This window comes from Eriocheir sinensis, chromosome 12 (genome assembly GCF_024679095.1).
Source record: "Eriocheir sinensis breed Jianghai 21 chromosome 12, ASM2467909v1, whole genome shotgun sequence".
Taxonomy (NCBI): domain Eukaryota; kingdom Metazoa; phylum Arthropoda; class Malacostraca; order Decapoda; family Varunidae; genus Eriocheir; species Eriocheir sinensis.
In genome coordinates, this window is record NC_066520.1 from 17,516,849 (window position 1) to 17,535,965 (window position 19,117).

The 19,117-nt window shown below is 41.9% G+C and overlaps 3 protein-coding genes across 3 annotated transcripts in view; all 3 read left to right on the forward strand.

The window, feature by feature from the left end:
• The first annotated feature begins 1,461 nt into the window (after positions 1-1,461).
• Positions 1,462-12,357, forward strand: LOC126997515 (lon protease homolog, mitochondrial-like). The gene is made up of 19 exons (XM_050858647.1): positions 1,462-1,704; positions 2,797-2,868; positions 3,105-3,242; positions 3,457-3,545; positions 3,934-4,124; positions 4,537-4,679; positions 5,018-5,170; positions 5,912-6,103; positions 6,359-6,439; positions 6,627-6,761; positions 6,960-7,188; positions 7,672-7,793; positions 8,233-8,328; positions 8,587-8,757; positions 9,147-9,314; positions 9,423-9,678; positions 10,206-10,405; positions 10,520-10,684; positions 10,964-12,357. Exons 1-19 carry the CDS (start codon positions 1,519-1,521, stop codon positions 11,108-11,110), a joined length of 2,934 nt encoding a protein of 977 aa, XP_050714604.1. The 5' UTR covers positions 1,462-1,518; the 3' UTR covers positions 11,111-12,357.
• Positions 12,358-13,345: 988 nt separating this feature from the next.
• LOC126997516 (uncharacterized) lies at positions 13,346-17,158 on the forward strand. The gene is made up of 4 exons (XM_050858648.1): positions 13,346-13,618; positions 14,129-14,289; positions 14,858-15,143; positions 15,473-17,158. Exons 1-4 carry the CDS (start codon positions 13,522-13,524, stop codon positions 15,787-15,789), a joined length of 861 nt encoding a protein of 286 aa, XP_050714605.1. The 5' UTR covers positions 13,346-13,521; the 3' UTR covers positions 15,790-17,158.
• A 1,666-nt stretch (positions 17,159-18,824) lies between these two features.
• The window catches only part of LOC126997517 (proteoglycan 4-like), a 291,843-nt gene continuing 291,550 nt past the window's right edge, over positions 18,825-19,117 (forward strand). Inside the window, exon 1 of the mRNA XM_050858650.1 lies at positions 18,825-19,012. Coding sequence (XP_050714607.1) covers positions 18,843-19,012 — 170 coding nt within the window. The 5' untranslated portion in view covers positions 18,825-18,842. The remainder of the gene's footprint in view (positions 19,013-19,117) is intronic.

The window sequence follows — 19,117 nt, forward strand, 5'->3', positions numbered from 1 at the left end:
AACATAGGCAGTGGAGTCCCTATTCGGCGACTATACAATCTTTTAATTTTGTGTTTTCCGTTTTCAATATCTCATCCCAACTTCTTCTTCTTTTCCTTTTAATCTATATTGCTTTTTGTCGCTTCCTAGGTCCATAGCATCGGCAGTGGAGTCCCAATTCACCGACTACCTTAGGATTTGCAACCTCTCACTGTCTTACGTCAGCTCTGAAATAAATGAAGGAAAATAATGGTAATAGCTCAGAGGAGAGAAAACATTTACGAGTACTGGAGTCCATTCAAAGGAAATAATGAAATGGAGGATGAAAAGTTGGGATCTTTCCGGTTATACGAACTATCGATTTTTTGGGTATTTTTACATTTTTTCAATGTATTTTTTTCCGTAGAATCCTAAAATGACAATTTTTTTTTGGAGAAACCAATAGGTAAAAAGTTATTCAACTTTAAAGTTATTTATTCCCTATGTAATACTGAAGAAATGCTAACTTTCATTTTTCCTCTCTTTCAGGTCAAAAATCAGCTAACCTAACCTAACCTAACCTAACCTAACCTAACCTAACCTAACCTAACCTAACCTAACCTAACCTAACCTAACCTAACCTAACCTAACCTAACCTAACCTAACCTAACCTAAACTAACCTAACCTAACCATCAAAGAATGTATGTCTTACATTTGATAAAAGAAAGGAAAAATAAAAGTTTGCATTTCTTCAGTAATGCATAGGAAATAAATAACTTTAAAGTTGAATAACTTTTTATCTATCCATTTCTCCAAAAAACCAATGTTATTTTCGGATTCTACGTAAAAAAATACATTGGAAAAATGCAAAAAAAAAATAAAAAGTCGATAGTTCGTATAACCGGAAAGACCCAAAAGTTGTATGATAGTGCAGTGGTGTATGATAATGAGGCAAGATACAGGTCAAAAGAAGAAGAAGAAGAAGAAGAAGAGCAACACCAACAACAACAACAACAACAAAAGCAGAACAAAAGCAGAACAAAAACGAGAACAAGAACAAAAGCAGAACAAAAGTGAGAACAAGAACAAAAGCAGAACAAAAACGACAACAAGAACAAAAGCAGAACAAGAACGACAACAAGAACAAAGGCAGAACAAAAATGAGAACAAGAACAAAGGCAGAACAAAAACGAGAATAAAAACAAAAGCAGAACAAGAAGAACAAGAGCAAGAGCAAGAAAAATAAGACCTCCCAATCCAAACCTAGACCAGGACCAACCAAGCCTCCCACACCAAGACCAAGACCAAGCAAGCGCACCCAAGCCCCAGTGAAAGAGGTAGTGAAAGAGTTCTTGGAAGGCATGTGGCGTGCAAGATGTAGGGAATGATATCTTGCCCCGAGAACATAGACTTCCCGCATGTTTTGTTTTTCTTTTCACAGGAATTGCCGATACAAAGGCTTGCTGGCTGGGGAGAAATCCCGAGCCACCTTTGACATCAAGATCAAGATCAGACTCAGACCAAGCCCAAGGCCTCGTGGATGACGTAAGAGTGTCAACATGGCCCTCCTCGGCACCTTCTCCCGGCCATGGCGCACCGCTATACTTATTTCCAGGCACAGGAGCCACGCCCTAGCCAGACCCCTCGCCACCACCCACAGTGTCGGAGTCGCGCACCGGGGCCAGGAGCGGGAGAGGGTGGCTGTGCTGTTAGGGGTGAGGCGCGCCCCCTTCGCCCCCCCGCCGGTAAGTCAGGGGAAGGTTTAGGGGGCAGGGCAAGGGTGAGGGGGGAGGGCGAGGGGGATTTTTCTGCCTTCAGGGTGACAGGGATGAAGGGAGGTGATGGAAAGGGCTGCCATGTGTAGGGGAGTTATTCACTGTCTCCACCCTTGCCCTCAGTGGTGTTATAATTACAATAGTCTGTCTGTCTCACTGGGAAAAACTCCTTTGGGTAATTGAAACCCTTGGAATGGTTATTATTCTCGTGGGGGCAATATTGGAGGCGTGTAGTGACTCTCCATGTGTACCGTCCTTTGAGCTGCATAATGGGGTAATATTGAAGAGAGGGTAGCCACCTCTTGTGAAGTTAATACTTACTAAATGAATTCTTTTTGGGTCCCTGAATGGAGTGCAGTTGCTAATGACATCGGAAAATAGAAAGGGGGTTGAGGGGGACAAAACCCCTCTGTTAGGTAGGTTTGTTAAATTTATTTGGCTTGCAGTGTGGGCTGGTGGAATATGCATCGTGGGACAGGACAAGGCAGCAGTGGGGGTGGGTCCTCTACACTGGCGGGTGGGAGAGGGGCGCAGCGGGTGCACCTCAGGCACTGAAAAGTCAATCACTTAGAAATTTCTAGAAAAAAACTATCTTCATAATAAAACACGCCATATTTTGTCCAGAAAGAAACAGTCAGTGTCCTGTTAAATACGCAGAGTAAAATCAAAATATTTGAATCTTGTAAGTGCCATTTAATGAAGTATGAGCAACTATATTTGTCGTGATATGTTTTAGAAATGCAAGATTATGATAGTAATCATTTCTGATACATATCACGATTTCTTTGGTATTTGGCATTTTTAAATTGTCTCCAAGGTCAAGAAATACAATATTATAAAAATAAATTTTGTTAATAGAAATATAATTGAAAGTTATGAATACATTGGATTTGATCAAGTAAATACATTTCAAATGTCTCATATTAGAGTTTAGTTTAAAGGTAGTCAATTTGAATCTAGTATATAAATTAATAGGATGGAGGCCATGAGGCCATGTGTTGTAGTACACTTATTTATGGAATGGGAACTTTAATCTCATGTTGACTTTGTAATTCCCAACAGCAAGTGACGTGCCGCAGCTACTGTTCCAAGCCCGATGATGGCGAGGGGGCCAGCGGTGGCATGCCAAGTGAGGTAATATTGTTTGTGCATAATTCTTAATATGAAGGAGTGACAATATTGTTTCATAATTAAAACCAAACTTATAACTATTGGTCCAGAAGCCCCTCTTCTTCCCTTACCCTTTCTCCAAGGTCCCTTAGCTATGGAAGAGGGGGTGGGGCTTCAGGGTCAGTTTAGTGTATGATAACTATAGTAATTTAATCACCTAAGTAAACGAAAAGGATATCATGCACTGTGCCTTGTTCCAGGAGGGGGCTGGTGGAGCAGAGGCCCCCATCATGCACAACCTGCCGGCCACCATGGTAGTGCCGGAAATATGGCCCAACGTGCCTGTCATTGCCATCAACAGAAACCCAGTCTTTCCACGGTTTATTAAGATCATTGAGGTGAGCTTTTATCAGTTAGTGTATGCACTGTATACGTTATTGTCTCCTTAGCTGAGTTGTTCCCGTTGTTTTATTTATTTTGAAACCCCCAATTATTTACCTCATGCCATGATTTAGTTTTTTTGTCTATCATTGGGTGTTGTAGTTCATCATACAACATAAATATACTTTTAATAAATTCACTTGCAGTTTTTACAAGTGTTGTCTTCTTCAGATATCCGACAAAGATCTAATAAATTTGATAAGAAGAAAAGTTCGCCTAAATCAGCCCTATGCAGGAGTATTCATGAAGAAAAATGAAAGGTAAGCAAAATTTGTATGTAACTGTTCTTTTTAAAGTACTGTATGCATACCAAGCGATAGAACTAAGTTAAAAACTTTAACTGTGGGTAGAGTTTTAGATGAATTTACATTCAAAGAGGCAATAGATAGGAATGGGTTCACAAATAAAGTAGTGTAAGAGTGGAACAAATTAGCAGCTATGTGGTTTCATCAAATACAGTTGAAACTCAAAAAGTTAGATAAATTCACAAATACATAGTTTCACAGTGCCTTTTGGAGAATAACTGCCCTATTGTAAGCTTATGTCCTTGTGTAAATGGTACACGTAAAATTCAAGCTTTTGTATGGTGCTAAAAACTTAATCAAGTATGCATAGAGAAATATAATACATCATTCATTGTATTTTCAGTGATGAGAGAGAGGTTGTCGACTCCATGAGCGAGCTGTATCACATCGGCACCTTCGTCCAGATCCACGAGCTTCAGGACATGGGAGACAAGCTGAGGATGATTGTGATGGCCCACCGACGCATTGCCATGACGGCTGTGTTAACAGAAGATCCATTAGAGGAGGAAGAGGAGCTGGCAAAAACTGGTAAAGGTCAGTTATACTCTGCATTTACCCAAGTCTACTACTATCTACTCTTGCTCATCCCTATTCTATCCAAATCCTTCATGAGAGAGTTAACCAGCATCTTCATTCTTTTATCCCTTCTGCTGGTCTATTTTTCCTGCCTCTGACTTGAGTTCTTTCAAGAGGAAAGTATCTAGACACCTCTCCATTTGAAATTTACCTCTCTTCTGGACTCTTATTCTTTTTCTTTTCGTGAAGCAGTTTCTAGTGCCCTTTTTTGTTATTTTATTTTTATTTTTTATTTTTATTTTTTATTTTATTTTGCCCTTCAGCTGCCTCCCTTGCTAAAAAGAAGTATAGTGGTATTCCCATTTCCTAAAGCTCTCAATCAACACCAGGTTTGTTTTCATATCACATCAAAGATTGTTTTTTCTTACAGCCAATGTTGAGGTGCGACTGCCCCCTTATAACACGCCAATGACTGTGTCGATGGATGACAAGTCGGGGAAGGAGGGAGAGACGGGTGAGAGTCGGATGCAGAGGCTGCTCAGGCGGAGGAGACGCACGGAACAGACAACGCAGGTCAGTCCATCAGATATTTCTTCTTCATTCTTCTTTTCTTCTTCCTCTTATTATCATTTTTTTCCTTCATTCTCTTCAAACTTTTTTCTCCTTTCTCATCTTTATCTTTATCATTTTCTTTGTCTCCTTCTTCTTCATCTTCATCTTCTTTTTTCCTCTTCATCCTCTTATTATATACTATCATTATTTTTTTCCTTCATTCTCTACTTTTCAAACTTTTCTTTTTGTTATCATTATTATTTATGCTTCATTCTCTACTTCTCACACTTTTTTCTCCTTTCCCATCTTCATCATTATCTTCTTTATCTAATTAAAATAAAAAACTGGTCCCTTCACAGGCAGCGGAAGAAAGTCCAGAAACTGAGGCCAAAATAGAAATCCCAGAGAAAGTTGACGCGGCGACACAGACTCCGCCCAGCCCACCTCGCGTCATCATGGTGCAGGTGGAGAATGTGACACACGACAAGTTCCAGACCACCGAGGAAGTCAAGGCAAGCCACAGAAGAATTGTCACTACTCATTCTTTATTAGGTTTTTCAATATTCATACCTCCAAACTAGGATTACAATGGGTGGGAAAGTTTCCGGGAATTTAGGAAATTTTCAAATTTTTCACATGTGGATTTGTATTAATAAACAAACTAATTTTGGTTAATATAACTATTAATTAAAAAGACCTATAGTAACTGTTTGGGGTTTTGTTAGATTAGGTTAGGTTAGGTTAAGTTTAGGGTATAATCAAACACATGATATCCAGCACCTTATTGTATAAATCAACAGAGAATGACCCCACTTTATTGTATAGAAAGTCTCATTCGTAAGGAAGCATATATGAATTTTCTGAGTCATGACCTATCGTAACTGTTTGGGGTTTTGCTAGGTTAGGTTAAGTTTAGGTTATCTTCATACACATGATTGCCAGCACCTTATGGTATAAATCAACAAAGACTGACCTCAGTTTGTTGTGTAGAAAGTCTCATTAGTAAGGAAGCATATATGACTCCTGAGTCAAGACCTATAGTGACTGTTTGGGGTTTTGTTATGTTAGGTACTGCATCCACAGTCCCTAACACAAGAGATCATTAAGACATTCTGTGACATTGGCAATTTTGTTTCTTAATGTTTTGCCCTTGAGCAGCTGCCTCCGCTGTAAAAAAATAAATCAATAAATAAATCTGGAAAGAGAGGATGCAAGAAACAATATGTATTCACAGTTTCACACCCCATCCACAGGCCCTGACGCAAGAGATCATTAAGACCATCCGGGACATCATAGCACTCAACCCCCTCTACCGGGAGAGTGTGCAGCAGATGATTCAGCACGGCCAGCGCGTGGTGGACAACCCAGTCTACCTCGCCGATCTTGCGGCCTCCCTCACCTCAGCCAACTCAAGCGAACTCCAACAGGTCCTGGAGGAAACAAAGGTACATTATAAGGAGGTGTAAACTGATGATTTTTCTTTCTTATTGAGGCGAACTATTATAAATTGCTTCTTTTGGTTATTGTTCTTATTCTTATTTTTTATTATTCTTATTCTTCTTTGTTTTTGTGCAGAACTGTATTGTCTGCTTCTTTTTCTTTCTTAAGTAGAACTGTACTATAAACTGTTGCTTTATTAACATGTAGTGTACGGTCCGTCTCTATAGTGTGATACTGTTTATTTGTAATTCCCTTTTCAGATCCCAGCAAGACTAATGTTGGCTTTGTCACTGTTGAAGAAGGAATATGAGCTGAGCAAGCTTCAGGCATCCATTGCAAAGGTAAATCTGTTTCTGAGCAGTCATGAGTCGTTATCTACTTGCCTATTCCTTATTTTACATGTGTAGATTTATGTTATGCAGCTCGTAATCCTATATGAGGGTGTGTGTGAGTGTGTTAATGTCTGTGACTTGAAAGGAGAATGATATGGTTATTACTTCAAAACTTTACCTAGCTTTTGCCTTGCAGGAAGTTGAAGAGAAGGTTCGGTCCCAGCACAGAAAGTACATGCTGCAAGAACAGCTGAAGGTGATCAAGAAGGAGCTGGGCATAGAGAAGGAGGACAAGGATGCCATTGAGGAAAAGTTTCGGTTAAGGCTGAAGGTAAGACCTCCACACGAGTACGACTAAACTCAACCTCTTGAAGTGAAAAATTATGTCCTTTTGATCACCCAAGGAATTCAGAGGCTGCCATAACTTAAATATGTACAATGACCAATAGAGAAAATACTATGGAAATGAAAGTAACATATTTTACATTTAAAGAATATTCTCTTACAAACTTAACTCATGTAATTGCAGGATAAGCTGGTGCCCAAAGCAGTTCAGGATGTAATTGATGAGGAGCTCAATAAACTCGGGTTTCTCGACAACCACTCTTCAGAATTTAACGTGACAAGAAACTACCTGGACTGGCTGACCACGCTGCCTTGGGGCATCACCTCCGCCGAGAACCTGGACCTCAAGCAAGCACGGGAGATACTGGACGAGGATCATTATGGCATGGAGGATGTTAAGAAGAGAATTTTGGGTAATTTATGTAATATTCTTTGTTTATTTGTGCAGTAATTTTCTTAGTGCTTCTAGGCTTTCGTTTATTTTCGTGTATTTAAACTCTTAGTTGTTCATAGTATTTGACAAGTTTTTGAGGTCTGGGTAGGCTATAGTTGTCATCTTACGGAGGGTTCATCGTGCACAGCTGCTCTAAGTACTCAGCTTAACCTGGTAGCAGCGACGGGCCAAATTTTTACCATTATACAAACCCCAAAAAATAGATGATGCATAAACTGATCACAAATGCGTTGATATATATTATGAAATGGTTTGCGTGAGTGATGATTTTTTCTCATTTTTCTCGCTTAGAGGGGCCTTTAAGAAACATGATCCCTGCAGCTACCGGGTTAATGATGCCATAATATGTGTGCATCATGCTAGTCAGTGGTGGCACCAGTGTAGAAATATATTGATACATTTTTGTTATACTGGTAATTTCATATAATTTTTGTGCTTACAGAGTTCATAGCCGTAGCACAACTCAGAGGCACAACTCAGGGGAAGATCCTTTGTTTCCACGGCCCCCCAGGTGTTGGCAAGACCAGCATCGCTCGCTCCATTGCACGAGCTCTGAATAGGGAGGTCAGTAGTATTTTTAAGTCAGCTAAAATACTGTGCCCATAGGTAATTGGTTGACACCCACCACAGGCTCAAGGGCCACTGAGACAAAGATTAGCACCAAGACCACATGGAGCTGCAATTTATACCTCAAACTTTACCTGTATCATGATCAATCCAGCTCATGTCCACTGTTTTATTTTAGTTATTGGTCATCACTTAGGCCTCCCCCCCAACCTTAATGTATACCTGGTTAACCTTAAAGGAAAAAGGCAGAAGAAAGAGCAACTGGCCAGCTGACTCCTGTTGACCTGCATTTATGTCTCACTACTCACCTGACCCTTACACTCATGAGTATGTAAGACCTCACCACCTAATATATTGTGTACCTTTGTATAGGAGGAGAGCACTCGTCTGTTTACCTGATCGATCACAGTACTAATGATGGTGTGTCCTCTTCCAGTACTTCAGGTTCAGCGTTGGAGGCATGACCGATGTGGCGGAGATCAAGGGTCACCGCCGCACCTACGTGGGAGCCATGCCGGGCAAGCTGATTCAGGTAAACCTTCTCCTCCATCAAGAATAAGCCCAAGTATACACACACATAGGAGCAGTAATTAGCGGGCATCTGTTATTTATTTTTTCCCCTGAGCTGCTTCCTTACTGTTAAAAAAAGGGCTTTGTTAATAATTGTCACTAGGCTTTATGCTCTATGTGATCATGCAGAAAGACACAAAAGGTTCCAGGCTGAGCAAACATGTAATACTGCACACTTGTAAGAATCCTACAGCTTACACTCCCAACATTCTCTCTGCAGTGTTTGAAGAAGACTAAAACTGAAAACCCAGTGGTCTTGATCGACGAGGTGGACAAGATCGGCAAAGGCTACCAGGGCGACCCTTCAGCTGCCCTGCTGGAGCTGCTGGACCCGGAGCAGAATGCCAACTTTCTGGACCACTACCTCGATGTCAATGTGGACCTGTCGAAGGTGGGGCTTTACTGTACATGCCTCCATTTAAGACAAGAAAAAAGATAGCAAGGTTGTATATCCGTGTAGAGACAGTATTTGTGGTAGTAAAAGGATGAGCGCTAAATACCACAAAAGATACTCACGACAAGAATAGGTGAAGATTAATAAGCTGTACTGAATATCCAATAATCATTTATATACAAAAATTTGACTGCTATATTAAATGATCTAATTATGACAATAGATTATATGCCAAGGTTTTACAAATAGCATTTCCTGTTGCTATACATTATTTATTGAGGCTTTCAACTTTTCTGACTAGGTTTGAAAATGCAGCTCTCACTCTTTATTAATTACATTCACTATGAACTTGAGTGTAACTTTTTGCAATGACTTTGTTGTTCTAGGTTCTGTTCATCTGTACAGCAAATGTCTTGGAGACCATCCCTGAACCGCTGCGAGACAGGATGGAGATGATTGACGTGTCTGGCTATGTTGCGGAGGAGAAGCGTGCCATTGCTGAGAGATACCTCATTCCTGCCGCACAAAAACTCAGTGGCCTCAATGAATCTAATGTAAATATTAAGTAATGCAATGATGCCAGTAGAACATGTAAGAGATCAAAACTGCATATAAACCTTTCCTCATTTCCATATTCGTGAGTTTTCATTCTTTCTTTTCAGTTAAGTATCAATGAGAATGCCATTGACGAGCTCATACGCCATTACTGCCGAGAATCAGGAGTGCGGAACCTCCAGAAGCATATCGAGAGGATAATGCGGAGGGCAGCGTACAACATAGTCAGTGGAGAGGCTGAGAAGGTTGACGTGGCTGTTGACAACCTGGAAACTTTTGTGGGGAAAGCAAAATTCAGCCACGACCGTATGTACGAAGAAACTCCTCCGGGCGTGGTGATGGGCCTGGCGTGGACGGCAATGGGTACGTTATGCATTTCTATTTAAAACTTTGCAATTCCTCGGGTGGGTGGCCATAGCAGAGTCTTCATTTGTTCCCATTCATGCATTTTATCCTTGCTTGCATGCTCTAGTCCTCTTAATCCTTGATCTCCTCTCTGTATCAGGTAGTCTTCTACTCGCTTCTTCTCTCATTGTACTTTTGCACTTAGAGCATCAACCTTATCCATGTGTACTTTCATTGTCAGTTCATTCTTTTCTCTCCAGATGAACTGAACAAACCTTTTGAGAGGAAATTATCCAGTTTTACACTTAAAGGGACCCTTAATACCTGCTAGTAATAATTTCCCCATGCCATTTAATTTCTCCTTTATATTCTCGTTGGACATTTTTTCTTAGTTTTTCTCAAGACCTCAGTTATGTGTCAAATGTTTTATCTGATGAGGAACATTCAAGGCGCTCTATTCCTGGTCATGCAGTCTTGATAATATTCTTAACTGTTATATAATTTTTCAAAGGGTACAATGGTTTCTAATTTCTCTGTACTGCCAGGTGGGTCAACTCTGTACATCGAGACATCAGCGCGGGCGATACAAGGGGACCGAGAGGGTGGCCTGGAGACCACTGGGCACCTCGGGGACGTCATGAAGGAGTCCATGCGCATCGCCTTTACCTTCGCCAAGCACTTTGCATCACAACACTTCAACACAAACTTCCTTGAAAAGTCCAACATTCATCTTCATGTCCCAGAGGTAAATTGATAGTTTGTGACATCATTATCATCATCAGTTCTTTTCCCACCCAAATGTTTGATGTTCAAGGTCTAGAAAGTGAAGAAAATCATTGAAGTGTTCCTGTATTTTCAGGGAGCAACACCCAAAGATGGACCCAGTGCTGGCGTGACCATTGTGACGGCTCTACTGTCACTCACTCAGGGAAAGCCAGTGAGGCACAACTTGGCCATGACGGGGGAAGTGTCCCTCACTGGCAAGGTGCTACCGGTTGGAGGCATCAAGGAAAAGACCATCGCGGTAAGAATGTGTTCACTTTGTCATAGTGTTGTCTTGTCTCCGAGAATCATGAATGTTAAAGACTGATTGGATAACTATTGTATGGTCATTTTCTGAGAGATAAATGCAGTAAATACCAAATTAGTCAGTCCTCAGCTTCTTTTTTTCTGATTCCCTGCTTTCATGTATTCTTTAGCTTCTACACCACTTGATCTTTCCACACTAAATTACAATGCCTTCAATAAGCCTAAAGAATATTCATAGATATGTGCACTGGACCTTTCTTTCACCCATTTTCAGGCAAAGCGTGTTGGAGTGGACTGCATCATTCTTCCAGCAGAAAACAAGAAAGACTTCAGTGACTTGCCCTCATTCATATCTGAAGGTCTTGAGGTCCACTTTGCTGACAGCTATGAGGATGTTTTCAAAGTCGCCTTCCCGGAGTAAATGTGTGTTGCAAGTTACTGTTATCAGTTATTGTCAAAGTATTCCTAAGCAAAAGATGAGGATGTGAGTTGGCAGTTAGAAGCTGTTTCACATGACATTATGTGACATGATAATGCTTCGCAGTAGAACCGTTCTGATGTGAAAACTGTCTGGAGTGCTAATATTCAAGTTTCTGTTCTTTCAAGGAGGCAGCTCATTGCTTATATCCTAACACATTTACATTAGAGAATTAGATGTGAATTCCTTTAGAAATGTCTCAAAATTATAAATATTGATGTGATTATGTATACTAAAGTTATCTTAGGAGCAATGTCCCTTTAAATCACATCTGATGACAACATAGGATTTTGAAGACATGTAATATTGCTCCCCGAGTCACATGGAAACGGGAACACTGAAGAATAATGTGCTCAAGCATCCTGCAGGCTATTTTCTCACAGTTTAATAGGAGAATATTAGCATTGCTGGACAGTTTTGCTCCCTAGTTAGAATGGCAGTCTTTCAAGCACGTGTGTCCGGTAGAAACAATTTTTAGACTTAATATTTGTGTACATTTGCTTGTTGATATATTTTTATATTTCATTGTACATTGCATACAGATATTTTGAGGTAGCTTCTTTCCTGTGAACATGGGAGTGAGGCAGGGCTGCATCCTTGCCCTATCACTTTTCAGTACTTGTATGAACCGGGCATTAGACAGCTATGAACCGAAGTGTTTGTGAACATCGATTAGCAATAGCAGAGTCACAGACCTTGTTTTTGCCGTTGATGCAGCAGCCCTAGACGAGTCACAGAAGGTCCCGGTGATGGCTCTCAAAATATTGCACAAGGTGAAGCTATTGTGACTTCAGGTCCTCCCTGCTCACTGGGTTGTATCTGTAAGATGAGTGGAAGCTAAAGGGAGCACTTGAATATGGATCATGCCAAGAGTTACTTAGGATGTTAAGATGGCCTGATTGGAGACTTGTGGGACTAATTTTGAGTGGCATTATAGAGTGGGCAAAGCAACACTCCCACAGAATATTCTGCCATTGATTATTTAATTGATGCTAACATAGAAAAAATGGCATAAGTTAGCTCGATAATTACAAAGTAGTGAAAGTATACAAACACCATTAATTGTACATATTGTGAAAAAAAGTTGACTCAAATAACCTTTTTTTTTCCAGTCACAATTGTGCTGTCCCTAAATATCTGCAGTGAATTCTGGTACTTGTTTTCCCCAAATACATGCAAATATTCCTGTCTTTGTTGAGCCTTATTAATCTACCTCGATATGTAGCATTGCAATAATGTAGTAGATAGTTTTGCTGTTTCAGAAAATGATACGGAAGTATATTTTGGATTTAAGTTTCAGAGACCAGGCAGCTCATAGAACAGCCTTTTTTTTTCCATCCCACTCATTCCCGGCCAATAACCTAATGAATTGAGCAGCAGCAAGAAGTTTTCATTCACTCATCTTCAAATGCCACATGAATGAAGGGCTAATGATCTTCAGAACTACCCAACTTGCATCATGTTTAGGGCTACCATGAAAAGAAAGGATGGTAGTTGTACCTTCTTGTAAAAATATTAATCTTATATGATTAGCGAATAATGACCATCTTTATATTAGATTAGAATAAGGCTTTCGTACGACGAGACAGCAGAACCACCAACAAAAAATTGCAGAGAACGGAAGTTGATGATAGTGCCACGCCTTATGAACAGGATTCTCTCTCTCTCTCTCTCTCTCTCTCTCTCTCTCTCTCTCTCTCTCTCTCTCTCTCTCTCTCTCTCTCTCTCCCGGGACGATTAAGCAAACAGATAAAAATAAGTTACTCAGTGAATTTATTTTCCTATCTCGTCAAGGATAATTAACGGATGTCAATAATACGTGATGTTATGTGATGCCTGCCAATGATGTAGCTCTGATGATAGCCTGCAACGGGACGATGGCATGGATGTAATTCTTAAGTGTTAACCTGCAATGAGGTGGGTGGCATGGGTGACTATTGGGTGTAGATCTTTAACTATAGCTCACTGGATGAATGAAGGCGGCGTCAGTCTCCACGGGGCGATAACGTTTATCTGTCCCATTCCGGCGTGACGCAACCATCGGGCGACAATTAACATCCGGAGCGGCGCTGACATATCTTCGCTCCCCATTGTGCTTGAGACTAAAATACATAACACCTCACCTCTTTGGGAGATGAAAAGAACGAATACACACACGTAAGTCATCCTGTACATTCATTACTCGGTAGATCTTAGTTAGTAAATACGACGAAAAAAAAAAAAACGACCGGAAACTCACGTATGAACAGTGTGGCGACAGACATTCTGGAAAGAGACACAGGACAGAATAGTTTCGGCTGCCTCTCCGTGGTGTGTGGCGGCGTCCTTGTGTGCAGCCAGCAAGCGAGTCCTTCATGGTGTGTGTCTTGGGCCGCTCAGAAGGAATGTTGGCCCTCCTCTGCAGTCTCCTAGTGGCGGTGCACGTGCTGGCTACGGCGTCCACGGATTTCTGTAAGTCAAGGAGGATTAGTGTGTTAGGGAGGGTAGGTTTGTCTACACTTTGCTGTGATGAGGAAAATTTTGTATTGTGCATGTGTGAGCTACAGTGATTTTGAGTAAGCACGTATTTCCAGGCTGATTCTCTCTCTCTCTCTCTCTCTCTCTCTCTCTCTCTCTCTCTCTCTCTCTCTCTCTCTCTCTCTCTGCTATATGGCAAACGGATTTCCTTTTGGTCTTTATATCAATTATTTCCTAGTTTGTCACTGTGTTCGTGTCTTCTCGTCCTTCCCCTTCTACAAATGATTATGCGTTCTGATCATTGTCATTTCTTATTCTTAACTGTCCTTATCATATGTCTTCCATCGTTTGTTGTCTCATTCATTTGCAGTTTCATTTTCCACCATAGAGTCCAATGAGTACAAGCAAACGATCACAGACACATACACACACACACACACACACAGCTGACGTTACTCTGAGAACAAAGAAAGGCTCAGCAGACTAACCCCATCTCCTGTTCAGCGGAATGTTCTGACAAAGCGAATCAGACGGTGGCCGTGAAGGGATGGCCCGTGGTGGTGGCCCTGCGCGTCCCCATCATGGCCTCCTTCTCCCTCGAGCTCAACTTCAGCGCAGACAATGCTGTGCACACCACCCTCAGTCTCAACCACAGTGGCCAGCAGGTAAACGGTCTTGGAGGATCTCGTGTCCACATGTGTAACTCTGCTATCAAGACCCCCAGTTAGAATCGAGTTCATATTTGTAATTGAACGTATCGGCCGGGCTCCCATTACGCTATTTTCTAAGGCCATAGAGATCAATCGTGTTTTTATGGGTGTTTTTCCTGTTCATGGTGCAGGACTCGTGTAAAACCATCATTGGGATCACAAAACAGCCCACGAAGAGCACAGCAACTTCTACGAGAGGCCTTTCAAGTAGGGAAACTGAGGTGCCGATTTGTTTAATTATAAATACGGGCTTCGAGTTCACGTGACGGCACAACACAATAATTCTCAGGGACAGTAAACTATGATGAAAATATAGTTATTTAGGGAAAGCAGCCGTCACATGGACCCTAATTGCAATGTACAGGCCTCGGTGCTTAAGAGCTGACGTGTATGAAATGTAAATTGTGCAATCTGTTTCAACTTTCAATGTTTCATTTTTTATCAGAATTCAGATTTTTTATTTAAGTTGTTATTAAATGGACAATGTATTCACTCACCCATTCGTCTTTCTGTTGCCCATTAGAAAATGAAAGTAGGATTGCTCGAGGCGGTGCTGGGCACTTGGATGGCAATGAGCAAGCTGGAGACGGCGGCGCTCCTGCCCGACAGCTCCTGGGCCGCGCTGAAGATCGCCATAAGAAGCAAGAAACTCGAGCTGCGGGCGCACAGCGAGGTGGACTCCATCAATTACACCACCATCGCCTTGCTTGATCTCACACAGGCCATGGAGGTAGATACCGTCTCCTGCAGCGGCCGCGAGTGTCGCCTCGTGGACCTGCAGTGCCTCAACACTAAGAGATCAGACTCAGGTATTGTTACGTGGGGTTGGTTACCGGAGTCTTATAGATCAATGTACAAAGACCATTACAGTAACACGGAGCTTTGATTTTTTTCATGTGATATTCAGACAAGTTATAAAAAAGGCATTTTAAATAACATCAAACATACAGTCCTCTTAATTAAAGATCTGATGTTGAACCATTGGAAGTTAAAATATAAATAGCCCGTGAGTTATGATGATTACCATACTCACTATAGTTTGCTTTACCGATACTAAGCCAGCAGCGAGTTTAACATTATTGAAACGGAAATCATCAAAGTCAAAGAGATAATGACACAACTCTATATATATTCTCAGACAAGGATGACCACACCCCGGAAGTCAAGCCCACGCCAAGCAGCGGCAAGGCTTCCTACTACTGGGCCTTCTACGCGGTCATATCCTTGCTGGTGACAGTGTGTCTGCTCTTCTTCATCTGGCGAAACGAACGCAACAAATTTAGGAACCGCTGGCTGAGGCACGCCCAGTCTATGCGCCACGCCACCGCCTCCAGCACGAGCCAGGAAGGAAACACACCCCAAACCGAAGTGACGAGTGACGCCGTGGCCTGGAAGAAATCCGGGACACACTGCGCCTTTGCCTACAAAGGTCCCTGCATCGGCGACTCGGACTGATGCCTAGCCGGACCACCATGCCATGCCTCCGCCAGAGCCTCAGGAGGGAAACAGTGAAGGTCAGGTTCCATCGTAAAAAGATTAATAGAATCATGCTGCCCAGAACTTCCATTAGCTATGTGATTTATGCTTCTAAATGATGCTAACAGATATATGACAGGTTACTTTGAGTTTCATGTTGTTTGTCTCGAGGCACTGGCAAGATGTTTGTTGAGCTGCGAGCCCATGATGATAACTGTTCTGGACTTAGTGCCTCCTTGAACACCGCCGCCAGAGGAGTAACCTACTGCATGTTTGTTATATGCAAACTTGTGTCGTAGTTCTTTAAAGAGAGGAGAGAATAATGCTGAATATTTCTTAGGGCACAGTTTTATAGTAACTGCAATTTCGTTGCTGCAGGCAATATTTTCTAGTCAGGACCAGCGTGTCCTCGTGTGAATTTCATCTTTCCACCAAAGGGAGCACGGAGTGTTGCTGTTCAAATTTGGTATTATATGTGGAATGTTGAGAGAGAAAAGGTCATGTGTGTGTGTGTGTGTGTGTGTGTGTGTGAAAATGTATATGATGAAACAATAAATACTCCAAAACTGCTTATTATTGTAAAACATATCACTTATGATAATGGTGGAAAAAGCCCAGCGGGTTCCCGGCGGTGCCACAGTGGTGCGGCGAGCTGGTCTGGCCAAGGATGCTGCAGCCAAGGTCTAGACATTCTAAATATTCTAGACCTTGGTAGCAGCAAGCCTCCAGTGAGGATTCAATGCTTAGCAATACCCTGGTGCATAGATTTTCTATCAGAGAAAAGTAACACCAATAATACCATTTATCTATTTTACATCCCTGTGAACATGGTTTGAAGACATGTCTGCTATAGTACATAAATATTAGTTCACTGTATTTATTGTATGCTGTGGAAGTGAAATGCTTCGCTGTATAGATTTCTCTTCCTCTTCTTGAGATATACTGTAATCTGCATAAGTTCTTCTGAAAGTTATTTATTATAATTATTTGGTTTGGTGTTCTGCAGAAATAAGAAAAAGGTCATATATATATATATATATATATATATATATATATATATATATATATATATATATATATATATATATATATATATATATATATATATATATATAAAGAGCATTGTAATAATAATTTATTTTACAAGTGAGTACTCGGCAGTGTGCAAGACTCGCTTTAATAAAACCCAGATTCATGTGGTTATTTAGCTGATAAGGTAAATAAAAGACAATGAATTTCCGAATCTCCAAGCGTGCTTTTCTTTCGTACTGAGAGCAAGACCCACGTTCATCTGGGGACGCTGCACCTAACTGTATCAAGGAGGTTAATAAAGACTTACTAACCCCTCTTTGGACTATTTGGCCCTCTCCATCCGCTCCGGTACTGTGTCGGTATGCTCAGACGCTTCCACCTCGCATCAGCTATTTCCAAAGGCCAAAAAGGAGATCAATCTGGTTCTCATGAGTGCTTTTTCACAATCATAGTACAGGAGAAGGATCAAACTACCACTAGGGTCATAAAGCAACCTCTGGAAATGCCCCAAACTCCTACGAAAAGTGTGTCAAACGTGTGGTGGGGCGCCGATAGCCTTGAGAATTATGGCCCTTGTGCTTCCCCTCCTGATGGTCCCTTCCTTCTCTCCTAGGTTTCCGGTAACACAGCTCTGTCCCTTCAAGTCCATTATTTTCTTCATCTCTTCCACGACGTATCCGCACCATATTATTTTTTATCCATATAAATAAGAATGTTAAGAACTTTTTATCTACTTAACGTGTCTTAAGAATGTTTATGAATGGATGAACTTCTAACTTTCGAGGCTTATTCATTCTTATTCGTATTATTGAGATCCATTAAAGAGCATCAAGGAAGACTAAAACAAATGATAGGCCGAAACAATTATATGACAGACTCCCTAAAAGCAGACATTCATATGGAAAACAAAGCAGAAAGTGACAGTAAAGTAACGAAAACAATAAAAAAACGAAAAAAAAAAAAAGATGAGAGGAGAGGGACTAACAATGTCTAATGAGTTAACAGATGCGAGTGTTGACTGGTTTACAGTGGAACGCCTGCACTCCGTGAGCGAGCGGCCGGGTGGCCCCTCCGCGGCGGCGAGGTTGACCCGCGTGGTCAACCTCGCTTTGGCCCCCATCCCCCTCTGCAGTCAAGTCGACTGGTCGGCTGCTCGCCCGTGTACCGCTACGGGCTGCTTCTGGGCGCCTGCCCGGAGGGCCCGTGCCTCCGTCGCTGCTGACCGGCTGTTACCCGTGGCTGTGGCGGCGGCGGAGGCGTCCCTACACCCGCCGGGACTTGAATTGCCCGCCCCCCCTTACAGGGCCGCCTTTGAGCAAAGGCCCTGTCCCCTTATTAAGGGGGAAAATCTTTAATGAATGAATGAATGAACTTCTGGTTTAACTCATCAATGTCAACACGAGAAACAGCCAGATATTCGACGCTTACCACCTTCAGATTAAGCTTATAGGACTACGCAATGGACGGAATGGATTGATATAATGTTTGACTTCTTAAAACTTTACCTTCATGTACTATAGTAACCTTAGAAACTGTTGATAATCCCTCTAAACCAGTGAAATAATAACGTAAGTAGGGCGTATTGTCAAGAAGGATTCAGTCAGATATTCGACACTTGCCACTTACAGATTAAGCTTATAGAACTCGAAGGACAGTGCTTGACATCTTAAAACCTTCCCTTCATGGACTTGAGTAACCTTAGAGACTGTTGATAAATAAAATCTCTAAAACAGTGAAATCACATATTCGAAACTTGCCACCTACATTTTAAGCTTACAGGACTACATAATGGCCGGAATGGATAATACTTTCCCCTTAGTGGACTGAAGTAACCTTGGAGAGTGTTAAATAAACCCACAAAAGTCTAAACCAGTGAAGGAGCAGTAGGTGGGGCGTCATGTTGGCAGCACTGACCGGCGGAGGGTTGGCACGCATGGCTGCAGGGGCGGAGGGGTTGGTACGCGTGGCTGCAGGGGGGCGGAGGGCTTCAGTGTGTGACGATGGGGTGTGAGGGGCGGTACGTCAGCGAGTTCCTCCAATACCTTTCCGATTTCGTGGCTAATATTCGCCCTGATGACCCGCTGCCCGTGCGAGCGCCCAACTACCGGGTGACGGAGGGCGAGATCGACGGCCAGATCCTCGATATTGTCCACCACTACCTAAATAGCAGGTGAGATATGGGGGGGGATGTGTCAGGTTCCCGCCGTGAGGTTTAAATCAAGATGGGGTTTGTTGTTTGAAGTTTTTTGAGTTTATTTTCATTCCCACGGGGTTG